The 18,783-nt window shown below is 37.7% G+C and overlaps 1 protein-coding gene across 3 annotated transcripts in view; it reads left to right on the top strand.

The window, feature by feature from the left end:
* The window catches only part of rabgap1l (RAB GTPase activating protein 1-like), a 239,686-nt gene extending 222,589 nt beyond the window's left edge, over positions 1–17,097 (top strand). For all 3 annotated transcript variants that reach the window (XM_061975869.2, XM_061975870.2, XM_061975871.2), the window contains 6 exons: positions 6,014–6,124; positions 6,328–6,432; positions 9,306–9,389; positions 9,536–9,607; positions 12,321–12,521; positions 15,380–17,097. In XM_061975869.2, the coding sequence (XP_061831853.2) occupies positions 6,014–6,124; positions 6,328–6,432; positions 9,306–9,389; positions 9,536–9,607; positions 12,321–12,521; positions 15,380–15,535 (729 nt within the window). In that variant the 3' untranslated portion in view covers positions 15,536–17,097. The remainder of the gene's footprint in view (positions 1–6,013; positions 6,125–6,327; positions 6,433–9,305; positions 9,390–9,535; positions 9,608–12,320; positions 12,522–15,379) is intronic.
* The last annotated feature ends 1,686 nt before the right edge of the window (positions 17,098–18,783 follow it).

Here is an 18,783-nt window from a genome sequence, read left to right as displayed (position 1 = left end):
TACATTATTATTATTCACTTTAAAATGATCAAAATAAACAATACTTCAATGACCCAACACGTCATAACTGCAATTATATTATAGTACATATAATATACAGTAACTACAATAATACAGCTCTATATTTTGATATTTAGGCTCTAATAAATAAGTATACAATGCATCCAAAATTAGAGGAATATATATGGTAAAATATGTTTTGTTATGTATTTTATAGTGCACATACGTTTTTTTATTTGAAAATGAGCTTTATTTGGTGGTGACACCATCAGCATCGCTGATTTCCGTGTCAGAAACTTTGCATGAACTCTACAGATGGTCATCATCATCATCATCATCATTTCTTTTTATTCCTTTCATGAAAATGCACATATGCAAGCCATATCAAGTTGACACTTTCATTGTTTTTTTGTTTCTTATACATTTCCATGATCAGAAAGGAGCAGATGGAATTATACTATTCTTATATTTATCTGCCCCCTTTTTAACACAAATTATTTTAGATGACTTTATCACTGTTCCCTCCACCAACACCCGAACTCCAACATTTAATTTTCGATTAAGCATTTTCAAAAAAAGGTTGCGTAGAAATAGGCAACCTTTTTCGCATTACATTTTTCAATTAACACCAACGTTTGAAATGACAGTTACTTACGTACATTTAACCCCCTTTGAAGCAACTTTTTTGTGCACAGCAACCTTTATAAATGAGGCCCCTGGTATCTTGAATGTGTTATATTGAAGTCATCCTTACCTGGTGGTTCAATGAAATATGTACTTTTCTGCTGTACTGAAATATGTGACTGTTGTCCCAAAATTCACTATAGAAGCACTTTTCAAAGGCAATTGCCAAAGTTATTATTAGCAATTTTGCTAAGATTAGAGTTATGTGAGTGCACATTATTCTGGCCTCAAATTCTACACCTGCTTTTTTCACGGTTAACCATCATGTCTATTCTTGGTACTCTGCAGGAGTTATTTACAGAATGAGACATTCACATTGTCTAACAACTCTGCAACTTGTTCTCGTTTGTTCTGTTTTGCTGGACGTTTGTGACCTTATTTTTTCCCAAAAAAATTTAATTGCCTGTAAGTTTAAGTCAAACATTAAAGTATGTAAATGATAGTAAAGTAAATAGTTAATGTGGACTGTGAGCATATGTAGCGATAACGTTTGGATATCATATGTATTGCATTGACATATGCAGTGCATCCAGAAAGTATTCACAGCGCTTCACTTTTACCACATTTGGTTATGTTACAGCTTTTTTCCGAAATTGACTAAATTCATTTTTGTCCTCAAAATTCTACAGACAATACCCCGTAATGAGAATGTGATGTTTTTTTTTTTAATTATAATTTAAAAGTATCCACAGCCTTTGCTCAATTCTTTGTTGGTGCACCTTTGGCAGCAATTACAGCCTCCTTTTTGAATACAATGCCACAAGCTTGACACACCTATCTTTGGACAGTTTTGCCCATTCCTCTTTGCAGCACCTAAAAAACATGCCACCACCATGCTTCACTGTAGCGATGCTATTGGCCTAGTGATGGGCGGTGCCTGGTTTCCTCCAAACATAATGCCTGGCATTCACACCAAAGAGTTCAAGCTTTGTCTCATCAGACAAAATAATTGTATTTCTCATGATCTGAGAGTCTTGCAGGTGCATGTTGGCAAACGTTTTATTAACGTTGTTATACCCAGTTTACCCTAGGGTAAACTGGGTATAACACATGACAAAGCTTAACCTATTGTTACTATAACAATCTACAAGGTTAATGTAGGTTGCTTCTCTTTCTTTCCCTCCATTTTTCTGCATTCTTTCGTATCTCAAGTTATCATTAAGTATATGTATTGTTGCATTTGAACAACTGTATTGTTGATAATAAAGGTAAAATATTGGTATTGTTCATAATCAATAGCGCTATTTCTATTGGTATTTGTATTGCTCCATTTGTAGTGTAATAATGCTCATTGTCATTTCTGTATTATTTATATTTTCGCTAACTGCTTATTTGCTATCACTTTTACCATCATATTTGTACATGTCGTATTTGCTGATGTTGCTCTATTGTTGTTGTTGTTGTTGTGTTTGCTGTTGTTGTTTTTGTCTGTCTGTCTAATCCCCCTCTTGTCCCCACAATTTCCCCCTCTGTCTTCTTTTTTTTCTCTTTTTATCCCCTCCTGCTCCGGCCCGGCTGCACCAAATGATAATATAAATACATTTAATAAAGTCAAATACAAATAAGGCAACAAGAGAAGTATCCTACACTTCTCTTTTGTAAAGTAAATCTGAACAGCCGATATGGGCATCTAATCAACTATATGATTTGCCTGAGAAGCTGGACAGGACAAAATAATAAAAAAACAACAACAACAAAAACGCTTCCGTCTGGCCACTCTACCATACGGGCCTGATTAATGGATTGCTGCAGAGATGGTTGTTCTTATGGAAAGTTCTCCTCCCTCCACGGAGGAATGCTGTAACTCTGACAGAGTCAGACCTCCCTGACCAAGAACCAGAGACATCCTGAATGAAAACCAACGCTTCCCTTCCAACCTGATAGAGCTTGAGAGGTGCTGCAAAGAGGAATGGGCAAAACTGCCCAAAGATAGGAGTGCCAATCTTGTGGTATTGTCTTCAAACAGACTTTAGGCTGTAATTTCTGCCAAAGGTGCATCAGCAAAGTGTTTAACAAAAGCTGTGAATGTGTATGTACATTTTTAAAACGTTTTTTTTATTTTGTAATTAATTTGCTGCTTTAAAAAAAAAATTGTACATTGTCATTACGGGGCATTGTCTTTAGAATTTTTAAAATGAATGCAATTCCATTTTGGAATAAGGCTGTAACATAACAACATGTAAAAAAAAAAAAGTGAAGCACTGTGAATACTTTCTGGATGCACTGTATATAAATAAAAATAGTTGCACACAACATAACTACAGTACAAACTATATAATTCTGGTTGTGGAAAGAAGGCAGGAAACGTTTATTGCTGATAAGATGTTGGGCTAGAGTCATTTCCTCTTCCGCCAATAGAAAGGCTTTTTAAAATCAAGAAGAAAAAACGAGTTCCCTATTGTAGACACATAAGTACAGTGTTCGTTGGGGACTTGCATTACTTATGTCTGTCTTCACTCTTCTCTACCTTGCATCATTTCTGTTGTTTGCTTCATGCAACTTTACTTATTGTTCACTTTCGTATTTCAGTTCATAAGAACGACTAGAACCTAGAGGAGTGAGAAAGAGAGAGAGGGAAGCTGAAAAGTGTTCAAGTGAGAGGGGAAACTCCTGTCAGGGTCATGTGTTAAACTTTAGTTTGCAGCCTTGATAGCAAGACATTGTGACTCTGGATTGCAGATTGTGGTAAGCTGCTTCTGCTCCCTCTCAAATTATTATAAGAAAATTAGCAAGTCAATTATTGCAAATTTTTGTGAGGATATTAACCTGTGATATGGCTATTGTGCTATTGTAGCAGTGCAATCTACCCTGTGGCTCTCTCTGTAATTGCCTGAAATAGACTTATGTTAACAGGAAGTGACAAATGGTCTCACAACAGTGACATTTAAACTATATTCGCTAGTTTACATTAGATGAACATGTCCAAGCATCGCAATGTTATTTAAGCAGCCCAATAATACTTACGTTGGCATGTGTGAGTATGTTACGGGGTAAGTTGTAAATTTGAGGCAGAAGACATTGTGTAAAAGTGATCTGTGTCGGGTGACTTTGCTTAACCATGACAACAGTCTCATTAGAGCAGCGTTGTCATGTGAGACATGGCAGTCATGAGACTCCAATGATCTCCAATGAATCTGCTGTTAAAAAGCTAAGTACTCATTGAAATAAATGACAGAACAAAGTAATTTTGGACTATAATACACACCCATATATATATATCACACATACATATTTTATTAACCAGCATTAGATTCCTTATTTCCCTGAATTTCATTGAGTCTGTAGCATGTTAACATTTATAGTTCACAAAAGTTGTTTGTACACATCCCAAAATGGAGCAATTATCTAACTAAATACTTAAATACAGTTTAATAGGTGCATGTTATTTTACCTTATATATTAGGGGTGTCAAAATTAACCCGTTATCCCAGAATAATCAATCATAAATGTTACTTATCTGCTGAGCAGTATAGGGATAGGTATCGAATTTGGTACTTTTATACGCACCAAACGACGTCGCCAGATATCGATTCACATAAAGTCACATAAAATTAATTTCATGCCAACAAAGCAAGTATGCCTGATAGAAAACACTCAAACGTAGAGTCAGCCTCCACTTTTTAAAATGTGCCAGCTCGATGATATTTTTACATTGGATTTGCCTTAGACATGCTACTGATTACCATTAGCCATTTTACATGGCGATTTTAACACTTCGAAATTAAGTAATGAAAACTACAACTAAGATGCAGGTTACAATCAAGCAGCAAGTGTGTAGTGAATACATTACTTACAGTATAAACACTTTTTAGGATGCAACAAAAGACTACTCTGACTCGGCAACACACCCTAGTGTTTGCACTACTGCGGTCTAATGTTTTGGAATTGCAACTGCATACATGTAATACTTGAAAATGAGACTAAGAAGTGTAAGAAATCAAAATATAACAACTGGACAGCACAGTTCTCATTATCTGTTCAATGTTAAATGGAACAAAAAAAATATTATATTATTAAACAAATTAATATTTATTAACACATGGACACACACAGAAGTACCGAAAATGAGTACTGTTTACTATTGATTCTCAGGCACCTGAAATTGGTAGCGTATCGATTCAAATGTGAAATGTACTTATCCCTAGCGCAGAATGACTCAAAATCCCTGGCACATCTTCGGCAACACATTTCGGGTCGTTTGTCCTGGTATTGTATTGTAATGCATGCACAAACGGGATGTTGATCCAGTCGTGCCAGGCTAAATGACCAAACAACAAATGTGGGAAATATGAGTACAAAAAAACAATGACAAAAGAGTCGATCGACATAAATGAAGGAGGCTTTTTTCACCAGAACACTTCAATCTTAAAGTTGCAGATTACATGTACCACATTAACGGTTTGTTTAGATAAACAGTGTTTTTTGTTAACATCATGTTAAAGGTGTTTAATGAACATGTTAAATGCATATAATATATTTGTCAAGACGTGGACTATGGTGTGTTTATTTTCCCGAGATGCAAGTAAAGCTGGACTGGTCATGGCGTGAAGGTAAATACATATTTATTTATATCACTCAAAGGAACAAAAAGCGCACTCAAGGCGGATGTACAAACTTGACTAACGAAACAAAAAGACTTGCACTTGGGCAAAAAACTGAACAATTCAACAAAAACACTAACTGTGGCATTAATAGAAAAAACTTACTTGGACAAGGCATGAAGTGCGCAGAGGTAGACAGAGTGTGACAGGGGTATGAATGCGGGATGTCGCCAGAACGACGAACTGAAAACAATGAACTTAAATACTATAGACATGATTAGTGAAAGCAGGTGCATGACTCAAAACGTGAAACAGGTGCGTAACGTGACAGGTGAAAACTAATGGTTGCTATGGTGACAAAACAACAAAAGTGCACAAAAAGTCCAAAAACAAAACCGAACGTGACTAAAACAAAACATGATCACACAGACATGACAATATTCTATTGTTTCTTAAGTCTCTTCCCTCATGCAAAATTAAACGATTAAAATAATATAGATTAAAATGAATTATATTTACCAGTAAATGTGATTAAATCAAAATAAATCCACAGCAACCCTGTGATTAATAGTAGATATAGCGAGTATTTATCCATAGAGACATTTATAATTTTAGCATTCAGCACCGTGAAGTCAGCACAAGAATTCCCAGTAGAATGTTATGAGGAGGCATGTACTCATAAGAACATCTGAAACGTAGCTGATGATGCATGTACTGTATGTGGTGGACGTAGACGGCAGCCTCCTATCAAATACCTTACACCATTATGTATTTATTTGTGTTTCTAGAGGGAGAACCGCCGTCTTCAAGAGGCCAGTATGAGACTTGAGCAAGAGAATGACGACTTGGCCCATGAACTGGTCACCAGTAAGATTGCTCTTCGGAAAGATCTTGACCAGGTAATAATAACCACAAAAATAGATGTCACCTTTCACAAGCTACGTTGTACGGATCTATAATGCTGGTGCCAGCTGTCGTTGGTGAGATTGAACGTGTGGACTTGTGGTACAGCGTCAGTAGACTTCATATTTAGTGGCTGCTGGTTTACAAGATATGTTGTGTTGTAAGCCTTATGTGTAAATGACTGTTTACATGCATTCAGGCAGAAGACAAGTCTGACGTGCTGAACAAAGAGCTGCTCAGCACCAAGCAACGTCTGGTGGAGACGGAAGAGGAGAAGAGACGGCAGGAGGAGGAGACCGCTCAGGTAACATCTGGCCTCCCTTTACTGTCTGCATTAGAGTGCATTTGAATCATCACTCTTTCATTATATGAATGTACCAGGAAATGAAATCTAAATGCACCACTTGGGACTTGTTTTGTTTATACTTTATATAATAATAGTCTATAATAGTCACTAGTATCAATCAATAAAAGATAAAGATGCAGCATTAATAGGTCATAAGAGGATTGTTGACACAGACATAAAGGTAATTAACTTTAAAGATATAGCTTGTATCTTTCAGAGCGAGTGGTGATATTGATGTCCCCGATTACCAGTGAATACAGTAGTATCTCAACTTACAAGCTTAATTGGTTCTCTGACAGAGCTCTTAACCCAAAACACTCGCATCTCAAATCAACGTCTCCTATTGGAATCAATTAAAATCAAGCCTTGGTGCTTGTTATCCCAAAACAGCACAATTTTAGATGACTAACTTTTAGATGACAAATATTACAAACCCCGTTTCCATATGAGTTGGGAAATTGTGTTAGATGTAAATATAAACGGAATACAATGATTGGCAAATCATTTTCAACCCATATTCAGTTGAATATGCTACAAAGACAACATATTTGATGTTCAAACTGATAAACTTTTTTTTTTTTTTTGCAAATAATCATTAACTTTAGAATTTGATGCCAGCAGCACGTGATAAAGAAGTTGTGAAAGGTGGCAATAAATACTGATAAAGTTGAGGAATGCTCATCAAACACTTATTTGGAACATCCCACAGGTGTGCAGGCTAATTGGGAACAGGTGGGTGCCATGTTTGGGTATAAAAATGCTCAGTCTTTCACAAGAAAGGATGGGGCGAGGTACACCCCTTTGTCCACAACTGCGTGAGCAAATAGTCAAAGAGTTTAAGAACAACGTTTTTCAAAGTGCAATTGCAAGAAATTTAGGGATTTCAACATCTACGGGCCATAATATCATCAAAGGGTTCAGAGAATCTGGAGAAATCACTCCACGTAAGCGGCATGGCCGGAAACCAACATTGAATGACCTTGACCTTCGATCCCTCAGACGGCACTGTATCAAAAACCGACATCAATCTCTAAAGGATATCACCACATGGGTTTAGGAACACTTTAGAAAACCACTGTCACTAAATACAGTTCGCTACATCTGTAAGTGCAAGTTAAAGCTCTACAATGCAAAGCGAAATCAACAACACCCAGAAGCGCCGTCGGCTTCGCTGGGCCTGAGATCATCTAAGATGGACTGATACAAAGTGGAAAAGTGTTCTGTGGTCTGACGAGTCCACATTTCAAATTGTTTTTGGAAATATTCGACATTGTGTCATCCGGACCAAAGGGGAAGCGAACCATCCAGACTGTTATCGACGCAAAGTTCAAAAGCCAGCATCTGTGATGGTATGGGGGTGCATTAGTGCCCAAGGCATGGGTAACTTACACATCTGTGAAGGCACCATTAATGCTGAAAGGTACATACAGGTTTTGGAACAACATATGCTGTCGTCTAAGCGCCGTCTTTTTCATGGACGCCCCTGCTTATTTCAGCAAGACAATGCCAAGCCACATTCAGCACGTGTTACAACAGCGTGGCTTCATAAAAAGAGTGCGGGTACTTTCCTGGTTCCGCCTGCAGTCCAGACCTGTCTCCCATCGAAAATGTGTGGCGCATTATGAAGCGTAAAATACAACAGCGGAGACCCCGGACTGTTGAACGACTGAAGCTCTACATAAAACAAGAATGGGAAAGAATTCCACTTTCAAAGCTTCAACAATTAATTTCCTCAGTTCCCAATCGTTTATTGAGTGTTGTTAAAAGAAAAGGTGATGTAACACAGTGGTGAACATGCCCTTTCCCAACTACTTTGGCACGTGTTGCAGCCATGAGATTCTAAGTTAATTATTATTTGCAAAAAAAAAATAAAGTTTATGAGTTTGAACATCAAACATCTTGTCTTTGTAGTGCATTCAATTGAATATGGGTTGAAAATGATTTACAAATCATTGTATTCCGTTTATATTTACATCTAACACAATTTCCCAACTCATATGGAGCAGGGTTTGTACAAAAACAATACAATAGAATATACTTCTAAGAACTACAGTACTTCTATGAAGTAATGTAATAATAATGTACAGTGTTAACCTTGGAGAGTGGACTTCTACGGTATAGCCTTCCAGCGGCTTCTCTGTCAAACACAACATCAGCAGCTCCCTTATTTTCATGGTTAAATCACTGCCGTTTACGCATTATTTAAAAAAAATTTGTGGGCATTAGACTCATTCTGCTTCCGTATGGTGCAGACTGGCAGTGATACGCTCGAATTGCTTCGCCAAGTTGGCAACACGCTCTGTCATATTTTGATTATTTATTTCTTTAATTTAATGAATATCTTCCACTTCTTCTTCTCAACACTGTCCTCCACACTCACCTTCTTGTTTAATATGACTAGAATACCAAGTTATGTTGATCTCTAGTTACAAGCTAATGCAAGCCAGTAAGACCAGATGATTTGAGCGGATCTTACGGGGTTCACAGTGGCATTTTCGACGCCAATTAGTGGTGGGGATCCTTGTAACCCACATGTTTGCGCTTAAAACATAACAATTAGTCAAGAGACAGCTTTTATTTCAAAGGTTGGGGTACTCTTAAGTTGAGGTACCACTGTATAAGTATTCCACCATAAAACATTGCAGGTGTTTTTATGACCCCGGAGGCAATAGTTGGAATATATTGTCAGTCAGTCAGTGTTTGGCGCAGTTATTAAATGCCAACATGAACCTTTAGTAAGAGATGGCTTGTTCTTTTGTGTCCCATTACTCGTTTTCTGTCACTGAGGTTTTTTTTTTTTATAAATCACTGTCTATTTTTGGCACTCCCAGCTGAAGGAAGTTTTCAGGAGGGAACTGGAGAAAGCCGAATTGGAGATCAAGAAGACCACAGCGATCATATCCGAGTACAAACAGGTCAGAATATTTCAGCTGAAATCCTGTAAAGCGTAACATTTGACACATTTAAACCAGATATTACATAGTTTGTTTTCTTAGTCAAAACTACTTAAGTGCAGCCTTTAGTTCAAATGTAAACTAAGAAGCGTGGCCTGGTGTTTCAGATCTGTTCTCAGCTCAGCACCAGGCTGGAAAAGCAGCAGGCGGCAACAAAGGAGGAGCTGGACATTGTCAAGGTGAGGTTCTGGTAATTAATTTCTGTTGATAAGGCAGCAGAGGCAAGTTTGCATTTTAGAACCTGGTGTCCTGATATAAGCTTGTTCACTTCCGATACGATACTGATATTGGTGCCTTGATACAATATTAGCACAAATCATACATACTTTGTTGGGTGGAATGTTAAAAAAGGCTCAATCAAGTGATATGACTCAAATACGGAACAATGTTAGGTATGAAAAACACTAACATATTCATTATTAACCATCTGGAATGGACTTTGCTGTCTTTAATTAAGTTGAAATGGTGTGGGAATTGTTTTTTCACAGCGGGGCCACAATAATTAAACCTACTCAGTAGCCTAGTGGTTAGAGTGTCCGCCCTGAGATCCGTAGGTTGTGAGTTCAAACCTTGGCCGAGTCATACCAAGGACTATAAAAATGGGACCCATTACCTCCCTGCTTGGCACTCAGCATCAAGGGTTGGAATTGGGGGTTAAATCACCAAAATGATTCCCGGGCGCGGCCACTGCTCCCCTCACCTTCCAGGGGGTGATCAAGGGTGATGGGTCAAATGCAGAGAATAATTTCGCCACACCTAGTGTGTGTGTGACAATCATTGGTACTTTAACTTTAACTTTAATTAAGTAAGTTAATTTTGTGACGCAACAAGTTGAATGATCCAGACACATTTGTTACTGGATATTTTTCTAATACGCTTCTGCCTTGGAAATGTTGTATCTGTAAGTAATATGCAACTATGATTATTTGATTCCTGTTAGTATTGAGAAATGGGGTGTGTTGTACTGCAATATTATTCAATTAAGGACACTTATTATGTATGTCGAGCTTGTGTGTTATTCTGTGCCTATAAGCACAAACAGCTAGAGCTGTTGTATGGCTGCTAGCTCCTAGTAGCCTATAGCCTACCATGTTTACCTTTTGGAAATTACTTCACCGAAATACAAGAAAAGGCCTACCTTGTGTGTTTATTGGAGGACATTAAAGGCCTACTGAAATGCGATTTTCTTATTTAAACGGGGATAGCAGGTCCATTCTATGTGTCATACTTGATCATTTCGCGATATTGCCATATTTTTGCTGAAAGGATTTAGTAGAGAACATCGACGATAAAGTTCGCAACTTTTGGTCGCGGATAAAAAAAGCCTTGCCTGTACCGGAAGTAGCAGACGAGTAGCGTGACGTCACAGGTTGTGGAGCTCCTCACATCTGCACATTGTTTACAATCATGGCCACCAGCAGCGAGAGCGATTCGGACCGAGAAAGCGACGATTTCCCCATTAATTTGAGCGAGGATGAAAGATTTGTGGATGAGGAAAGTGAGAGTGAAGGACTCGAGGGCAGTGGGAGCGATTAAAATAGGGAAGATGCTGTGAGAGGCGGGTGGGAATGACTAAAACAGTAAATAAACACAAGACATATATATACTCTATTTGCCACAACACAACCAGGCTTATATTTAATATGTCACAAATTAATCCCGCATAACAAACACCTCCCCCCTCCCGTCCATATAACCCGCCAATACAACTCAAACACCTGCACAACACACTCAATCCCACAGCCCAAAGTACTGTTCACCTCCCCAAAGTTCATACAGCACATATATTTCCCCAAAGTCCCCAAAGTTACGTACGTGACATGCACATAGCGGCACGCACGTACGGGCAAGCAATCAAATGTTTGGAAGCCGCAGCTGCATGCGTACTCAGGGTACCGCGTCTGCGCATCCAACTCAAAGTCCTCCTGGTAAGAGTCTCTGTTGTCCCAGTTCTCCACAGGCCAATGGTAAAGCTTGACTGTCATCTTCCGGGAATGTAAACAATGAAACACCGGCTGTGTTATCCGGCACAACAGTCAGGGGGTGCATTCTACGGCGGGGGTGCGTTATCCGGCACAACACCTGCCGCAATACACCGCTTCCCACCTACAGCTTTCTTCTTTGCTGTCTCCATTGTTCATTGAACAAATTGCAAAAGATTCACCAACACAGATGTCCAGAATACTGTGAAATTTTGCGACGAAAACAGACGACTTAATAGCTGGCCACCATGCTGTCCCAAAATGTCCTCTACAATCCGTGACGTCACGCGCAGGCGTCATCATACCGAGACGTTTTCAGCAGGATATTTCGCGCGAAATTTAAAATTGCACTTTAGTAAGCTAACCCGGCCGTATTGGCATGCGTTGCAATGTTAAGATTTCATCATTGATGTATAAACTATCAGACTGCGTGGTCGGTAGTAGTGGGTTTCAGTAGGCCTTTAAGATGCTAACTGGCTGTCCAGCTCTGCACAAGTAAACCGACATATTCCGATACTTGTTGTTTTAGTCATATCGAACCGATATCAGTATTGTATTCGGACATACCTAGTGTCCATACACACAACACACAAAAACTCAAATCCAAGCAATATTAATGATCTGAAATCAGAGTAAAAACTATCTATTTTTGACTAACAGGATAATTGTTCTTAATATTTGCTCATCTAAGTAATATGTAGTAAAATATCACATAAAGTATATTGCTTCAAATAAGCAAAATAATTTGCCAACAGACCACCATCTAACAGTGACATTGCAACAATAAGGTGTTACTTATAGGTACAAATAATGTAATTATCAAAGTAGCTAGGTTAGAAAGAATAGAAAAATGTGAATTAACGGTAGTTCCCAACTCCTTACGCCTTCTAATTTATGTGTTTGTGTGCAGAGTAAAGTAACAGGCTGCGAGCAATGCAGGGACCTGTTCAGCACAATGGGGTCTCTCCAGGTGTCGTCGCCAGGCCATGACAAAGCCTCCTCAGAGCCGCTGGACGAGGAGAAGGACGGACTGAAGGAGCAGCTCAGGCAGATGGAACTGGAGCTGGCACAGACCAAACTACAGCTGGTGGAGGCCAAGTGTCGCATCCAGGTGGGCAGCAGGAAAAATTCTACTTGTATGACACGGTGTATCAACACTTAACATATGTATAATCATATAATACAATACAGTTATTGTATTTCATGGATAATACCAACGCACATTTTAATCAAGATAATGAGATCTGACCTACAGTACACTTCATTTGTACATAATTCATTTGTACAGTATAGTCAGGAAAAGAAAAAGCTGTAAAAGTAACAAAAGTGTACAATAGTGAGTGAAATAAGTAGAATAAAAAAATAACACAGTTACTAATTATCTTCTTTATTTATTTTATTAGTTTTTTGGTTTAAAGCATTGGTCTCAAACTCGTTCTTTTTGCGGGGTGACATTGCAATTATGGCTGCCGTCAGAAGGCCGCTTGTTACTAGGGATTTTGATACAAGGGTTTTTTCTTGCGTGCTAAAAAGTGTTGATAATGTAAGTATTGTACTTAAACACCAGCACGCATTTTAATTGTAGTTTTCATTTACAACAATTTGGAGGTGTTTAAATCGCTAGGGATGTATCAAATATCACGGTACTATATTATCACGGTGTTAAGGCCACGGTACGATATTATTTTGGTATATGTCCAAAAATAAATCTTGGTAAAAAAGGCCATAGTTTGTAATATGACGTGTCACAAACATAATGTTAAATTATTCTAGTCATTTTTTTTTTTTTTAACCCTAACCCTAAGTGCAAATAATTGTGCAGGAACATCTACAGTATTGTTTCAAGCAAATATTAAAAAAAATAACTCAAAGTTGATGTTTTTAAAATAACAATGTAAACATTCAGTGTCAAACGATAATATACAGTTAAGTGTCTTTCAACTTTTTACATTATAAGAAGCAGTGTCTTTTAAAGTGGTCATTTTTATATCAGTCAGGAAAATGTTGTTTCTCAGAAAAGTAATCTAACAATATAAATTGTAATGATATAAATGCCTCACAAACGTATGTCTGGATTCGCTGGCTTCAAATGTCTTTTCTGTGTGACGGTTTATGTGGTGGCGACTTGTCCAGCCCTGCTTTCTGCAACTGGAATATTGTCTTCATGAGAAAATTCAGTCCATTAAAGTCAAACAAGCAAACACCTGCAGAGCACGACAACCACTGTGATGAGAAGCTACTGAAATGATCGGTCGCTATAATCATGTGGTCCCCACTAAGCAACCGCATAGCCTTGCCCTGTTTAGTGGTACATGTATAAACCCCGTTTCCATATGAGTTGGGAAATTGTGTTAGATGTAAATATAAACGGAATACAATGATTTGCAAATCCTTTTCAACCCATATTCAATTGAATGCACTACAAAGACAAGATATTTGATGTTCAAACTCATAAACTTTATTTTTTTTTGCAAATAATAATTAACTTAGAATTTCATGGCTGCAACACGTGCCAAAGTAGTTGGGAAAGGGCATGTTCACCACTGTGTTACATGGCTTTTCCTTTTAACAACACTCAGTAAACATTTGGGAACTGAGGAGCCACATTTTTTAAGCTTCTCAGGTGGAATTCTTTCCCATTCTTGCTTGATGTACAGCTTAAGTTGTTCAACAGTCCGGGGGTCTCCGTTGTGGTATTTTAGGCTTCATAATGCGCCACACATTTTCAATGGGAGACAGGTCTGGACTACAGGCAGGCCAGTCTAGTACCCGCACTTTTTTTTACTATGAAGCCACGTTGATGTAACACGTGGCTTGGCATTGTCTTGCTGAAATAAGCAGGGGCGTCCATGATAACATTGCTTGGATGGCAACATATGTTGCTCCAAAACCTGTATGTACCTTTCAGCATTAATGGCGCCTTCACAGATGTGTAAGTTACCCATGTCTTGGGCACTAATACACCCCCATACCATCACAGATGCTGGCTTTTCAACTTTGCGCCTATAACAATCCGGATGGTTCTTTTCCTCTTTGGTCCGAAGGACACGACGTCAACAGTTTCCAAAAACAATTTGGAAATGTGGACTCGTCAGACCACAGAACACTTTTCCACTTTATATCAGTCCATCTTAGATGAGCTCAGGCCCAGCGAAGCCGACGGCGCTTCTGGGTGTTGTTGATAAACAGTTTTTGCCTTGCATAGGAGAGTTTTAACTTGCACTTACAGATGTAGTGACCAACTGTAGTTACTGACAGTGGGTTTCTGAAGTGTTCCTGAGCCCATGTGGTGATATCCTTTACACACTGATGTCGCTTAGCTGCTTACGTGCAGTGATTTCTCCAGATTCTCTGAACCCTTTGATGATATTACGGACCGTAGATGGTGAAATCCCTAAATTCCTTGCAATAGCTGCTTGAGAAAGGTTTTTCTTAACCTGTTCAACAATTTGCTCACGCATTTGTTGACAAAGTGGTGACCCTCGCCCCATCCTTGTTTGTGAATGACTGAGCATTTCATGGAATCTACTTTTATACCCAATCATGGCACCCACCTGTTCCCATTTTGCCTGTTCACCTGTGGGATGTTCCAAATAAGTGTTTGATGAGCATTCCTCAACTTTATCAGTATTTATTGCCACCTTTTCCAACTTCTTTGTCACGTGTTGCTGGCATCAAATTCTAAAGTGAATTATTATTTGCAAAAAAAAAAAATGTTTATCAGTTTGAACATCAAATATGTTGTCTTTGTAGCATATTCAACTGAATATGGGTTGAAAATGATTTGCAAGTCATTGTATTCCGTTTATATTTACATCTAACACAATTTCCCAACTCATATGGAAACGGGGTTTGTACTACCACTACACTAAATCCTTTCTGACTACAATACACAAGATATGTACGAGTTGACAACATGGCGGCTCGAGCAGAGGCTAACACACTGAGTTTCTTTTTGTGGCGCTGCAGGAGCTCGAGCACCAACGAGGAGTCCTGATGAACGAGATCCAGGCAGCCAAGAACTCTTGGTTCAGCAAGACGTTGAGCTCTTTGAAGAGCTCTGCCTCCTCTTCGGCCAACTCTTCATCGCAGAGCCCGTGTTCTCCAAAGGAGGGCCCTGCTTAGAACTCTTAACTTTGTTGAGGGAAACGAGTCAGAGGAACAAGCAGGTGGAGAAATGCAGTGTTCCTTTTCTGGCTATCTGGACTGCATATGGCTAGAAAAATGAAGGATGAAACCCATTCACAGGGGATCAAAAACATGAGCTGTATTAGTGAGGCTTGATAGGAATCCTGTTTAGGTTCAGCGGTCGAATGCGTTTGTTCCTTTGCGTCCCCCTCAAACCTCACCAGAGAGTTGAATGGTGCCCATCTTGTGGCCAAATATTGCTACTGCAGGATTAAAACCATTTAAATTTAAAAAAAATTGTAGGTAGCTCACGTTTTATTCTCACGTTATGAACACCACATAGCTACTCTGAAAAGGAATACTGCATTGAATTGTAACCCAGAACAACACAACATTTGTGTTTCTTTATAGACTTATAACTTAATGTCCTAACAAATGTTTAAAACTAATTATTGTTTTTTAATAAGCTTGTACAGTTCTTAAAGAGGTTAAAACAGGAAAAAAGAAAAAAAACTAGTCGATATTAGCACAGTGTGCAATTATTCTGGTTGAGTCTGAATGCTGACGGGCCAGAACAACATGCACAGCCCCTGCACTCTCCATATCATACTATGTTTCTTTTGTTAGCCATATTTCCAGTTGATGCCTGCAAGTATTTCCTGATTTTAATGGAAGCAGATCCCTTACATTATGAAGGCCTTTTTTAGAACCTACAGGTCGTGTTTTCCCCTTTTTAGTCCGTTTGTAGAATCAGCATATCTCAGTGATGCACATTTTTGCTGAAATTGCTACATATTAATCTTAATTGCAGCAATTTATTTAGGAATGTTATAGTCTCATCCATTAATATGCCATCTTCATTGCCAAAATTGGGAAGGGCACCACCAACACCTTATTTGCCGTTTATTGCAATAAAAACTAACCTTTTTGTTTAATAGTGGCGGTGGAGCGCAAATGATGACTTGAAAATATCTTAGCTGAGTGTGGCAAAGTTTTATAAAAAGAAAGATTTCAAGATGACTTTATTTGTTCCAGTACTTTTCTGGTATTTGCATTTATTTTATGTGAGCAGGACAATTTCTGCAGTTTCGGTGCCAATACGTTACTTTAATCCAGCCTTTGGACTCTAACCAAGCCAAGTGTGTGTGTTAAACCGTCTCAATGGGTTGCCTTTTTGTTGATGACCGACTGGTGGTCCTTGTGCAGCTTCATTGGACCAAATGCACCAGATTAAAAACGACACCAATAGGCCGACTTCTGTCATTTCCACACATTCCATCTGCAATGTGACCGTCCAATAACAAACTGTGGCCAAAACACTCTTCACACGCACTAGCTGTAACACTATTGCAGCGATCGGTTTTACAGTTTTAAGAAGCACAGAGTGAGGTTATTTTTAATGGACTGTTGATTCTTGTTGCAGACAGTACAGCTGCCCGTTTATAATCCACCTGTTCACTTTCACCGACTCTCGTTCACTTTACCCGCGAGACAACGAGCGACTTTGATGTTAAATCACTGTCTGACCTGCGTTAATAAATGTCAGTGCTTCTGTTCAATGATTCACTTTGGAGTTTTTATTTGATAACATGCACTCTGTGTTAGGGATGTAACGATTAATCGGTTTTGCTATTAAATATCACATTTATTTCATAGCAAAGGCTTCACTACACTGTGTGTTTTAGTTTTCTACTCGCTATAAAAGAACATAGTGGTGATTTAGAACAGTGATTCTCAAACTGTGGTATGCGTACCACTCGTCAGAGCTCTGCCGCTTGTGGTACGCGGGCTTCATCTAGTGCAGAGTGTCCAAACCTTTTGACTAGGGGTCTGCATTGAGCTTAAAAAATGTGGCCAGGGGCCGAAAGCGAACTGCATGCAAAGTAACTATATACAGTATGTATGTATGTATATATATATGTATATATATATATATATGTATATGTATATGTATGTATATATATATGTATATATATGTATATATATATATATATGTATATGTATATATATATATATGTATATATATGTTTGTACCGTACTTTTCGGACTATAAGTCGCAGTTTTTTTCATAGTTTGGCCGGGGGTGCGACTTATGTGTGAAATTATTAACACATTACCGTAAAATATCAAATAATATTATTTAGCTCATTCACGTAAGAGACTAGACGTATAAGATTTCATGGGATTTAGCGATTAGGAGTGACAGATTGTTTGGTAAACGTATAGCATGTTCTATATGTTATAGTTATTTGAATGACTCTTACCATAATATGTTACGTTAACATACCAGGCACGTTCTCAGTTGGTTATTTATGCCTCATATAACGTACACTTATTCAGCCTGTTGTTCACTATTCTTTATTTATTTTAAATTGCCTTTCAAATGTCTATTCTTGGTGTTGGGTTTTATCAAATCAATTTCCCCCAAAAATGCGACTTATACTCCAGTGCGACTTACGGTATGTTTTTTTTTCTTCTTTATTATGCATTTTCGGCCGGTGCGACTTATACTCCGAAAAATACGGTATACATACATACATACATACATACATATATATATATATATATATATATATGTATATGTACATGTGTATATATATATATATGTACATGTATATATGTATATATATATATATATTTATATATATATATATATATATATATATATATATATATATATATATATATATATATATATATATATATATATGTATATATATACATATACAGACATTGTATGTGTCCGTATATGTATATGTCTGTATATGTATATATACACATATATGTTTGTATAGATATGTATATGTATGTATGTTTGTATATATGTCTATATATATATATATATATATATATATACAGACATATATATATATATATATATATATATACATATATATATATACAGACATATATATATATATAGTTTTTTTTTCATTAATGCGCAGCGTATGCTTAAAATGATCAAAATACGTAAATATTAAATGTTATTATAAATGTGCCTGTTACTACATTACGTACATAAATACTTACATCATGTATATAAAACCTTAATGGAGTGTTTGGATGTTCTTTAGGGGCTCTATAGGCAGAATTGAACGGCACCCATATGCTCCATTGTAAGAGGACTTTTGATCGCATTTATTTACTATTTTGAATGCATTAAAAAAAAATCCCTCAGTCGTCATGTCTTTCATAATGATTGTGAACGCAAAATTCCCCAAAAGGTGAAGTTCCCTTTTAAGGAT

This window comes from Nerophis lumbriciformis, linkage group LG14 (assembly GCF_033978685.3).
Source record: "Nerophis lumbriciformis linkage group LG14, RoL_Nlum_v2.1, whole genome shotgun sequence".
NCBI lineage: Eukaryota > Metazoa > Chordata > Actinopteri > Syngnathiformes > Syngnathidae > Nerophis > Nerophis lumbriciformis.
The sequence above is the reverse complement of the archived record's forward strand: the minus strand, read 5'-3'. Positions and strand labels throughout refer to the sequence as shown.